This window comes from Convolutriloba macropyga, chromosome 6 (assembly GCF_964194025.1).
Source record: "Convolutriloba macropyga chromosome 6, txConMacr16.3, whole genome shotgun sequence".
NCBI lineage: Eukaryota > Metazoa > Xenacoelomorpha > Acoela > Convolutidae > Convolutriloba > Convolutriloba macropyga.
In genome coordinates, this window is record NC_134473.1 from 10,800,556 (window position 1) to 10,813,697 (window position 13,142).

Here is a 13,142-nt window from a genome sequence, read left to right on the forward strand (position 1 = left end):
ACGGTCATTAAAAAAATTTTCCGACGATGCTACTACAAATATTACTTTTTGAAGGTTTTTGAAGAAACTTCTTTGTTTTTTTAAGATTACGTTAGTAGTAGGGTGTATACTTTGACATGCTGCAGATTCAAATCAAATTACTTACGTAAATAAAAGGAAACTTTTCAATTGGGGCGGAGTAAATCATATTTTTGTGTTAAAAAAATAATTCCCCGGTACTGTAACAACAATGCGATTTTTCTGCTGTCTTGAAAAAAAATTGTCCTTATATTTGTATGGACTTAAATATTTCTCTGTTTATATTAAATTTGTCTCTATTTTGTTGCTAGTCAAAAAGCTGATTTTTATGATCCTTCATCTGTATTGAAAAAAATATTTAGGTTCTATGAACGTTTAATTAATATTTGATTGTAAAATTAATTTCACTGAACAAAATCATTCAATGATAAGCTACATCGTAGAAAACATCAGATGCACTGTTATTTTCGATCTAGTCTCTTTGGACTCTATTTTCTATATTCCGTTGTTGAAAGTTTTGTAACACTAAGTAACGTGCTATGCAATGGCGAATAGATTGTTATCGGGGGCAGAATATCTTCATAGTTTGTAAAAATCAAATCAACATTGAAATGAAGAAAAAATGGACAAAGCTTTGAAGTAGGAAGTCCAAAGTATCAGTTCAGAATTGATGCTGAGCTTCTGTAATCTTATCGCAGATTTTCTCAGCCATCATAGTGCAAACAGAGACCAAAGGTCCACTGGGTGCATCTGGGATAATAGAACTATCCACTACTCTCAAATTACCAACACCCCACACTCGACCCTGGTTATCAGTGACAGCCATGGAATCGGAGTAGCTCCCCATTTTGCATGTTCCAGAATAATATCCGTGTGACCCCACAAATTCTCTAACGAAGCCTTCCAGCTGTTGTTCCGTTTGGACATCAGGAGGTGGGAGAATTATAGTTCGAACATCATCTGAGAGAGCTTTGTGTTCGAATATTTGTCGGACAACCTTGAACATGGAATGAACAGTTTAAAAGAAACAGTGAATTCACAAACTCTCTCTAAAGTTGAAAAAAATTTTTAAAAATATGGATTGAGAAAAAAAACGTCCGATCCGAAGTGTGAACGCTTGAAATTGATTTTAAAAACGTATAAAAAGCCAAAAAAAGTGCAAAGAATGCTGTGAATGGTTTTAAAAATTGCATTTCCTAGCGTTAAATTTAACAAAGGACAGAATTTTTGTAAATTGCAACAATATATTTGGTAATTTTTTAAAAATAATTGCGGTTTTAAACGTTAATTTTTTTGTTTTCCGCTCATAGCAGTAAGTTTTTAACAGTTTTTATCCTGTGGTGTTGATTTTATCATTTCTTTGCTGTAAATTTTGTATGCAATAAACGATGAAAACATAAATTGACTAACATCGGATGAATTGCTCTCAAACTACAGGTGGGGCAGCTTCGAAATAACTTATGCCTGCAAAGGTACCCCTCATACCCCCGCCCAACGAACTTGATTTCAGAAGAAGTGCAACTCAGATCACTCAAATCTGGCGAATTAAAGTGTGAATCCAGAGAATGTTCAAGAAAAAAGCGCAAAAACTGTCAAGCAAAAATTTTTCATAAAAAGACTGACACGTTTACAATAATTCCTTAAAACTTCGTTCGAGAGCAATTAATAAATGTCTCTGAGTTGTTCGCCCCACTTGAACAATAACAAATTAACCATATATTTCACTATAAAGTGACCTGAATCTGATTTGTTTAAAAACAAACACAAGTTTAATATGTGAAAGGTGGCACATTAGAGGCACACGCGACTGATAAGCAAATGTCAGAGTATCGAAGGATGGCGAAGTAGCTGGTTTTTGTACGAATTGCTGGCAATTCATTGAAAGACCAATTTTTATCGGTAAATCCACCACAACTCGTTTTTTTTTTCATTCGACGCAATAAAGTTTATTCGCGTTGCGACGAAAAATAGTTGTTTTCTAAGCAATTCTATCTGCACGTTTTTTGTTGTGAAACCTCGACATGTGTGACGATAAGTTTCATGTAGTTTTGAGAGACTTTTTCTTCTCTCCTGGTGTAATAGAAACCGAAACAATAAAGGTGTAGATTCATAGAAAAATCGTGTAAAAACTATTATAGGAGGAGCTGAGAGAGGATGAAATAACTCGTGATCCATTTCGAGCCTGCAATGTTTGTATGCGCTATACTGCTGGTCCGTACATTAGATACTTAAACGACGGGGTTAATCGCGGGACCACATGTATAACTTGAGATTTCAACCCCTAGTTCTACTCTTGGTATATAGTTAAGTATTAAAGAAAGTTAAATGCTAATATGAATTAATAAGTTATGTTAAACAGCATCAAATATGAACCGAGCATTAAGGGATAGAATAATTAAAGTTATTAAGATTGAGATAGCACTAGTTAGCACAGGTTGAAATATTCTAAGTAAATTTGTATCTTAGATAGAATTTAAGAGATGTTAATTTACAACTTAGAGAAGTTAAGCTGAACTTTCCTGATTTCCAAAGTTGTGCTAAGTTAATATTTTCTGACTTAGAAGTTCTTAGTTAAGAACTTGTTACAAAATATTCTAAGTTAAGATTTATCTCAAGTAAGCTGAGATTTATGCAAAGGAGCAATACGGGAGTATGATTTAAATCAGAAGTTATCAGGGACCAAATTTTGCTGGTGGTTGAGCATGCAAGCTCCTTTTATACTTGCGGACACGTGGTTCTCTAGTATCCTATTGGATAGAGATAGCAGTGTCAAAAGAGTTAGCAAGGTTAAGTTGGTGTTCTCTATGTGGCGTGACAATATCACTTCATGGTATTCTCAGTTTAAGTTAGCGATCTTAAAATAGTAGTTTATTTAAAACTACTTAGTAATTTGTTCACACGTTAAAATCGACCTTGTCCCAATCCAGTTTGTGCTTCACGCACTATAACGTAAATTCTCAAAATAGCACTAAGATTATCAAATAGTGTTACTGAGTGTAGCACACTGCAGTACATCCCATCCCGGTCCATGGGTATTAAATCAAGATATCAAATTTTACATAATTGAATAATTTATTTAGCTGAACTTTATAATAATTAAGCAATAAAAGTTTATGAGATTGATTACTTGGTTAAAGTTCTAAAGTTCATCGTAGCTTCTTGTTTCCGAGTTTCTCTCTTGAAGAAGGGTTGACGATGTCCTGAGATACTAAGCCGAACGAAATAATATGTCCAATCTTTTTGGTTGGCCGTTGTTGTAGACCTTTTGTTGTTTTTCTACAAAAGTTGTGCTGTTAATACATCTGAAGTTGAATATTAAGATAATATAAGTTGAAGAACATACTGGTTAATTTAATGGTTTGTAATGACAAGCAAGGTATATGAATGAGGAGATTAAAATAACTGCGCACAACACCATAAGGGCTAGTGTGGCTTAAATAACACCCCAAATAAAGAATTCAGTTTCGTAATTCATCTTTAGTTGAGTTTTGTTGAATAATAAATTAGTCGAAGTAAGCTATGAAGATATAATTTAAGGAATTAATGTTTAAACTTGGTTGATCATTTTGAATTATCTTCATGAAGTAATTAATTCTGCTTTTTGTCATTAAATCGATATAAATAACAATATCCTTTTGTTCTAAGTCTTCAAGAAATCGAATTACTTCGGCGTGAAATTTGGAGTAATATAAATCAGAGATTTTGTGAACTTTATTGTTAAAAACAATCTGTTCAGAAAATTTAATCCATTCTGGTTCAACATGTTCAGAAAACTGGCAATAATCTCTAAACCATTCGATATCAACGCCTCCTTCAAAATATTTAATCATTTTGAATATTGTAGAAATTCAACTTTTGTGTCAATAGCAATGAAGACAAATTAATCCTTGAAGGGAATTGACAGGAAGGTTCAAATAGTACTTAAACTATGAATGGCGGATGGCGATCAAAAAAATCTGTTAACGAAATGTTGTAACATTGTATGTGAAAACTTATAGATCCGTAATTCGGTCATCACCAAAACTAAGATTTTAATTGAAATAAGTGAGTGGTCGAAAGTTTAGATTTTTGATGTTCAGAATTTCTGCTGTATGAATAAGCTTTAGAATTTCAAATAAATCGTACTCAGGAATTTGATGAAAATAAACTACAATTTCATTGGAATTGTTATCTTGCAAGAATAAGATAATCTCTTGTAACTCCAATGTCCAATGAACTGACAATGGGGTATAGAATTTATTTCCAACTAAGAACGTTTTCGAAGTTTTAACAACTTGCGATTGAATAAATTCAGCGAGATCACAATATGTTTTGAAGTACTTAACGTCTACTGAAAGATTGTAAGACATTAAACAAATTATGGAATTCGATGGAACAATTGAATGATAATAAAATTCTCTGTTGACTAAGTTATAAGCAAGGTAAATTGGTAAAGATAAAAGAATAGATTTTATTAGAGAAGGGAGAACAAATCAAATCCGCAATCTAAAGATAAGAACGGACTCCTTGTTCACCATAAATTGCGAGTAAGAGCTTGACCGAAGAAATGATCAAATTGACTCTAGTAATTAAGCGTTAAAACGGTTGAATTAAACGAATAATTTTCCTCGCCAACGGAGAAAGAAGAGAAGAAGTAATGAAGGAAGTACTGAACATCAACAACCACAAATTTATGTATTCCATTCCGTGAGTGCTCAACGTGTTGAGCGGAGCATGTGGAGTTGATGATTCAGATTTGCAATCTCCAGTTGGAGATCAGTAATCCGTTGTTCGAGCTGTTGAGAGCGTTGCCTTTCTGTCAGAAGGTTTTGCTGTACCTGATAGGTGAGGGTATCAAGCTGAGGAGTGACGTTTGCTGTAATATTATCAAACGGGACTTGTATTGTTTGTTCTTGTAGAGTGTGATTAGTTAGTAGATAAGATTTCTTGTGTGACAAGTAACCAATGAGATTGAATCTGTTGATGTTGGATTGAAACTGATAGATTAAATTCGTATCGTAGTTCGGGTGCCCACTAAAGCCGGGGGTTTTAGCTTGTATTTCAGCTTGATGTTGCTTTTGTAGGCGGTCTTGCAGGGGGTAGTTGTGTACTGATGACAATTAAGAAGGCTTGGTTGTGATGATTGGGTAGTTGTAGTGTTTGCTAAGACGTTGGGTACCGTACTGTTTGTCTTGGGTAAATTTACTTCTAGCGTTGTCGCTGGGCTGAATGTCTCTCTAATGAATTGTTTACGTGGTTGCTTCTTTGCAATTGTATCTGCGGTTTTAGTTCTCCTTTTGAATGATGTAACTGTCGCTGATGAATTTGAACTAGTCGTTTGAGTTTGTCCTGCTGAAACCTTGATAGTTGAGAGAAAAGTTGTAGATGGGGTAACGTTAGTTGTGGGTTGTAATATTCGGTCAAGTTGTTTAACTCCAGACTGAGGTTTAGAAGTTGATTGTGTGTTGTATTCGGGCCAACCACTTGAAGGTTCCTTCTGAAGGACTGGTATCAGTTCGTTCGTTAGGGATTGAAGAAAGTTCCTGAAATATCAAGTATTCTCTACTATTTTTCGATTCTAAGAGTATATTTTTTGAAGTTATTTTACAAGTGTTCTCTTTTTCTTATTTATTTTTGTATTCTCTTTCAAAGTAAATCAGTAGTAAATATGAAGTCAGTCTGTATTGTATGATCATCATATAGTTTGATGATATTAGAGTGATAGAGGAATTAACCTTATACTGGAGACGTAGGAACGTTGTGATCGTTCCTGTTTTCGTCTCTATTCTTCTCATCATTTAGGTTTGGATAAACACTTTTATTCTCAAATCTTATAGCTTGTAAGCCTGTATTCTATGTATAAGGTGGAGTTTGAATAGCTCGTTCTTTAGCAATAGCATTATCAGATTTTGAAATTTGCATTGTTCGTTCTCTACTTTCATCAGTGTTATTATTCTCTGAATTAGTTGCTTGATAGATAGAAGTCAGAATTGGATCTGACACTAAGTCAAATGTGGCAGCAAAGAGTGCTTTGCCAAAGTGAATAGATACATCTGTAATTTTGTTAATTTGCATTGCTCGAATTAAGCATAAGACTATGTCGATGAGTAGCTTGATGAATAAGAAAGCGGCAACGAATATTTCGCATCGCTCAATTATATATTGTATTTTGCCTAAGGTTTCAACAAATTGATTATTGAAGAAGTCGGGTGAAATGAATGAATCTAAATAAATAGTTCTAGAGTTATAATAATTTGTGCCTGAAATCTTTGAAAATGATTCTCTGCTACCTAATAGTGACTTAGTAAAGTGTTTGAAAACTCCTTTCATATTGAAGTTGAATTTTATTGAATTCCAGAAAGCCATCATATCTTTATATGTGTAGATAGAAGCTTGAATGCTTGCGCTAATTATATTCGCAATTTGCCGAATGACTATGTGTGGTTTAAAGAGTGCAGATCCTCTTACTTTTGTTATCTGCGGGGTTAATTCAACCCATGAATTGTCATCATCAACATCTAGTTGAAATAAGTTTCAATTTTTATCATAGCACAATTGTTCTTAGGTTTCAGTGAAGGTTTGTCTAGAAATTGGATCCAGGAGATGAATTTCATCTTCATAGAGAATTGGTATTCGGTTATAGCACTTACTAAGAAACTGCAAGGGTGAATGCAATTCAGGACAATTATACAGCCAGGCAACATTGCCGTTTGTTTTGATAAACATAGATCTGTTTCTTGTTAAGGTATATCCAGCTAAACGCCAATTTTCATGAGAAATCATTAAAGTGTTGAGAATAGTTGAGCGTTCTAATTCACAGTCATTTCTTAATAGCCCTAGAGTAGAAGTTTGAAGTTGCCGAAGATTATTAAAGTGCAAATAGTCAATCTTTGTTCCGAGATGGGCTTCAAAATCAGTATTTTCATAAATTTGAAAACGCTTGGTATCAACTGTTTTGTTATCACTGGAATAATATTTAATTTTTAGCGTGATAGCACCGGTATCAGATTTAAATTTGTGAATGGGTTCTCCAGTGTTCATATCGAAACCGTCACGAAGACTAATATATAGGGAATCATATGGCGTAGGGTAGGTATACTATTTGTGGATGACTACATAAAGACTGTGGTTTATTATAAACTTGCAACATAAAGCTTTGTAAATCAAAATCTGACTCAGCTGAGCTAAGTTTAGGATCCTTTACTATATAGTATTTGTCATTAGCTTTAATCATTTGAGCGTCAAAATTGCCAATCATAGTGAAAAGACAATTATTGGGTTCGTCCCAAGTATATGCGAATAGATCAGTAGATGTAGAATTGCAGCCTCCGACTGAAAAAGGACAAGGCAGAGGTATATTTTGCCAGTTATTAACTGTGCAATCTCTAAGGTTTACATTCAGGCAAACATTTTGCATATATGTTTCATGAGTGTAGTGTGTAATCCAACCTCGGGAGTTACATTCATTGTTTCCAGTTTCAACATCGCCTGAGTTAAGGTTTGAGAACAAAGATTTGTCAAAATCGAATTCTACTGAACTGGAAGAAGGGGAGAGCTTTATCTTTTTCTTTCCTTTGCAAGTTTGCATTTGTGAGCATCAAGCTTAACTGAAGTAGTAATAGTATTATGTCTGGAATATATGCCGCTAGATTCAAAAGAATCGCAAAACCAACCTAATTGCTGTTGGATTGCTTTACACATAGTTGTTTCTAGCTTAACTTTATAATTTCTTTGGTAGAGAGTGACTCGTGCTTGATTAGTGCTAATTTTATCAGGGCGAATTTCGCAGGGTGCTACTTTGTTGAGAGAATACATCTGATTTGAGATCGTTTTTGAGCAATCAAAGTGGTTAACATGAAGGTTCGGAGCTGTATTTTAATAGATACTCATCTTTTCAATTGTTCTGGCGTCAGCGAGAGACGTTAAGAGTAGTAATGCAAGAAATATAATAAAGACCGGATACTTTAAGGTACGGTATTTCTGCAGGAAAACAATATTTCTATCTATAACACTTTCTATGAAGTAAGGGTGAGAATCATTATATTCAATGAGTATTTCTAGTTTTGCAATACGTTCAGCAATTTCAGATTCAATATCAGTTGCAACAGGTGGGAACAGAGTTAAGCAAAGTAATATGAAAAGAAACATTTTGTAACTTACGTTTATTACTTCGTCTATTGCTGGTGACTTTTTGATTTCTCCGTCTTCCATTTAATAAACGAAGACAGTATAAGGTGCGTCTAACAAATTCAAGTTAATATTATCCCCGAAAGTAATCTGATATTTTAGCTCGTGAACGTGGGCGGGATTATAGGGTACCCAAAATATGACAAACTTTGCGTTATTGTCTGATGTTACAAAGAATGCAACTATTTTCTGTTGATTAGAAACAAAACACTTGTCAAGTGTTACAGTTTTGTCTTCGAATTTCAATACATTCTGTAGGAGGAATATTCTAATAAAAGATAGTGGGTCGTCAGTTATTAACTGTGCCATCTCTAAGTTTACATTCAGGCTAACGTTTTGCAAATAAGTTTCATGAGTGTAGTGTGTAATCCAACCTCGGGAGTTAAATTCATTGTTTCCAGTTTCAACATCGCCTGAGTTAAGGTTTGAGAACAAAGATTTGTCAAAATCGAATTCTACTGAACTGGAAGAAGGGGAGAGCTTTATCTTTTTCTTTCCTTTGCAAGTTTGCATTTGTGAGCATCAAGCTTAACTGAAGTAGTAATGGTATTATGTCTGGAATCTATGCCGCTAGAGTCAAAAGAATCGCAAAACCAACGTAATTGCTGTTGGGTTGCTTTAGTCATAGTTGCTTCTAGCTTAACTTTATAATTTCTTTGGTAGAGAGTGACTCGTGGTTGATTAGTGCTATTTTTATCAGGGCAAATTTCGCAGGGTGCTACTTTGTTGAGAGAATACATCTGATTTGAGATCATTTTTGAGCAATCAAAGTGGTTAACATGAAGTTTCGGAGCTATATTTTCATAGATACTCATCTTTTCAATTGGTCTGGCGTCAGCGAAAGACGTTAAGAGTAGTAATGCAAGAAATATAATAAAGACCAGATAGTTTGCGGAGCAAGCAGATATAGCGCAGAGAAAAGCAAGAGGTATTATAGCAATAAGTTTAAGAAAATGAACAGAACGAATTGGAGTTCCTATGTAGGTCATAAAGGAGTCTATTTTTAAAGCAAACGCTTTCTTATCAGTAAGTTTTTCTTTAAAGAACTTGTCTATATTCAGTGATGGCAGTGAATGTTCGATGATTTTTGACCATATCTCTGAAACTGATAGCTTTTCAGGAGGCTTTAATAATTTAAGGTACGGTATTTCTGCAGGAAAACAATTATTTCTATCTATAACACATTCTATGAAGTGTGGGTGAGAATCATTATATTCAATGAGTATTTCTACTTTTGCAATACGTTCAGCAGTTTCAGATTCAATATCAGTTGCAACAGGTGGGAACAGAGTTAAGCAAAGTAATATGAAAAGAAGCATTTTGTAACTTACGTTTATTACTTCGTCTATTGCTGGTGACTTTTTTGATTTCTCTGTCTTCCATTTAATAAACGAAGACAGTATAAGGTACGTCTAACAAACTCAAGTTAATATTATTCGTGAAAGTAAAATGATATTTTAGTTCGCGAACGTGGGCGGGCTTATAGGGTACCCAAAATATGAAAAACTTTGCGTTATTGTCTGATGCTACAAAGAATGCAACTATTTTCTGTTGATTAGAAACAAAACACTTGTCAAGTGTTACAGTTTTATTTTTGAATTTCAATACTTTCTGTAGGAGGAACATTCTAATATAAGATAGTGGGTCGTATGCAAGAGCAGTAAGAACTTGTGTTCCAAGGGACAGTGGTAACAGATTAAGGGTGTACAGTAAAAGGAGCTCCAATGATATCGAGGTTTATTTCCTCTCCATTGTTCAATTGAAAATGAAAACGTTCAATATGTTCTGATTTTTTGGGGGTCTAACAAACAGTTATTTCTAAGTTTACAAACTCGTCTTTAACATAAAAAATAACAATGTTTTCTTTATATGAAATATACGATCGATCAATTGTTGCTGACTTATTATATTTCAGGATTTTATGCGGGATGTTATAAGGACTGTACGAAGTTGAGAAAGTTGTTCTTGACGCCATAATCCAATAATCGTTTAAAGGAATATTCATTGATAAGTTGGTGGTTCTAAAACCAAAAAAGGGACATTCAAAATATCGTAGTCAACTAAACTTGAAGAATGAATTCGAATGAATAAACTTAAGTTGTTGAGGGTTATACTTTCCCCAGAAGACAATAATAGGGTCGTCGTTAGAGTTAGTAGCAAAGAACACTACAGTTCTTACTTCTTTGGAAATATGACAACTGGTTAAGGTGTTTAGTGTGAGAATTGTTGTTTAGAGTTCAACAAATTAGAAACTTTCTGAATTGTCATTTTTGTGCAACATGAAGAGTTATATACTCTTTCTGTAGTTGATATCTGAGAATGTGAAGATTTAGAATTATTAGTGAATTAGGTTACCTGGTATATGTGTTGTGGAGATGTGTTGTGACAAGTGTTATCTGGTGGTCACACTTTGTAATGTTTGAAAACTTTTCTAGGTTTTCTAAGTCATTATTTGAAAGGGGCAAAATGTGAAAGATAGAAATTGGGACAGAGAGCAAGAGAGAGAGAGAGAGAGAGAGAGAGAGAGAGAGAGAGAGAGAGAGATAGTTAAGTTAGAGCTTAGTTTGAGAGCGAAACATGTAATTGATTTCAGAAGGTAACTGAGAAAAGGGATTTTGAATTTGGGTAAGGTTCTTAAATAGTGGTTCTCAGGGTTAAATTACCAAAATATGTGTGCTCAGTTCTAATTGGCTGATCGCTAGCTTTGACTAGTGCCATGTGGCATGGTGTTAAACTGGTCATAGGACAAGAATATTATGACAGAATTGCAAAATCCAACATTCAGATTTTAGTGGTTTATATATTCTCCATCATCAAACCTTTTGTCTAAAAAAATAGATACTTGTGCAGTGAATCTGAGATATCCTTTAAAGTAGGTTGAAGTAATAGTGCTTATGGTTGATTAATATATTATTCAAGATTCTGGTGTTTGTAGATGTTTCGCTGTGACTTTGGAAGTTCTAGCAGCTAAAATTGCAATTTTTCTTATTTTTCGTGCGTTTAAGTTGCAATTTCTCAACTTTTGTTGTGAAACTGGATTTTCTGCTCCTAACGCTTTATTTATAAAGTAATGGTTCGTTATTGGAGGAAGTCTTAGTTTGCTGGACGAATTAGTGAGATTAGGGGTAATGAAATGATTAGGGGTAATGATTTCGCTTGAGTTGTGTTATGAAAATGAAAATACTACTCCTAATGTTTTGTTGCCAACTTTTTACAGTAGTGTATGACAAAGTTCGGTTTATCTGTGATAATTCGTTATCAAGAGGGGCCTTTTAAAACATTGATACATATGTTTAATATTTTAATACAATTTTTCGTCATAAATGTGTCTATATCTTTGTTCTGAGAACAAAAATTGATGTTGTCTCGAAGTACAGCTCTTGCGAATATATTTTAATTTTCAAATATGAAAACTAGAGCAATATTGGTTTTGTAGATAAAAAGCGCGAACGCAAACAAAACTAAAACTTTGAAGTTTTAGGAATTTCTCTGCTATCTATTCGATTTATGTGCTGTAATCTTTTGAGAATTATTATAGCAAGCATGTGTTTGTGCAAATATGTGGTCTGAGTTGGTGAGAGGATAACTTTGTCGAGTTATTAATCTTTCTGAGAGTTTTTGTAAGGTTTGCACTTAGGTGACATAATTCTTACTTGGGAAATTTAAGAGTGCGGTTAGTTACTTGTTCATAAGTGCTTTAATGTTTATTTTAAACATTCCGCGGGACCTTAAAGTAGTAAGGTTAGCTCTTATCTGTTGGCTACATATATTTCTTAAATCTGCATTTCCAGACTAATCGCGATTCAGTGTGGTTAAAGAGTTTGCAAGGGACAAAGTTCTGTACTTAAGGTATTTAACTTAGATAAGTTATTTGCTCATTGTTTCTACTTAGCTGTGCTTTGGGTAACATGTGCCTTCAGCGTTAGTTTGTAAAAAAAGGTATGCGTAAATATTGAAAATGTATCAGGTTTGAACATGTATAGAAGTTATGTGTGTGTAACAGCTCGCAATGGTGATTAATCGGGTACTTTGTGTAAGATTTGTGTTGAGTGGGCTATTTGCTTTTTGCCTTAAACTCTTGTTGACTATAGTTAATCTCTTCTTGCATAGTAAATTCTAAACTTTAAATTACAATTTTGTTCTTGTTAACTTAAATTTCTTCGACTTCTATTCGTTCTTTAACTTTTACCTTCTTATCTTTCTTTTAATTTTAATTTTTCTATTCCCGATTTAGTCTTTTAATTTTTTGTTGTATATATTAATTTTCAGCCATGAGTTGTCATCCTCTTGATTATTCGTGTCCTGATGATGAAATGAAGGAAAAATTAGAAACGGCGAACTACCAATTGACTGTCGATGGGTCGGAGTTTACCCCCATCTCTGGTCGTATGAGAAGGGTGCGCCGTTATATTTATAAGGCGTTTCTTAAGACAGGAGTGTTCGGGTTGGATGCCCTCAGCTTCTTATTTTTCATGTCTACGGCATATTCCTTCCCGCATCTTGCATTATGGAACGAAGAAGTTGCCGGAATATGTCGAGTGAGGAATAGAGTCAGTCCCTGGACAATGCGGGAGACTAGATGTGTTTCGAAATGGACAACTGAACTGATCGAATTCTTCTTAGGGAAGGATGTAAGTTTACATTTAACAAAACATTTAATAAAACTATTCTGTTTTATTTATGGTTGTCACGGGATGATAAGGAGAAAAAGGGGTAGTGATAGGGTTTATAGAAGGGGTATGTGATATAGAATGTTAAGGTAGCAAAAATTTTAGTTCTTCAAACGGTTCCTGAAAATGGGGGTGTCCTTAACAGAAGAACAAGAGGAACTGCTTGATATACTTGAGCAAAGGGTTTCGGCTCTCTTAGGCGTGGTGGTGTCCCAAGACCGGGCCAACACTGCAACGGTGTTACAAGATGTTGAGGGACCTCAACTATCAGGAGTGCCTGATATTTGA

At 34.3% G+C, this 13,142-nt stretch overlaps 1 protein-coding gene across 1 annotated transcript in view; it reads right to left on the reverse strand.

Moving 5' to 3' along the window:
• Positions 1-381: 381 nt before the first annotated feature.
• LOC142340755 (choline dehydrogenase, mitochondrial-like) overlaps positions 382-13,142 on the reverse strand; it is a 55,197-nt gene continuing 42,436 nt past the window's right edge. Inside the window, exon 9 of the mRNA XM_075391459.1 lies at positions 382-1,015. Coding sequence (XP_075247574.1) covers positions 680-1,015 — 336 coding nt within the window. The 3' untranslated portion in view covers positions 382-679. The remainder of the gene's footprint in view (positions 1,016-13,142) is intronic.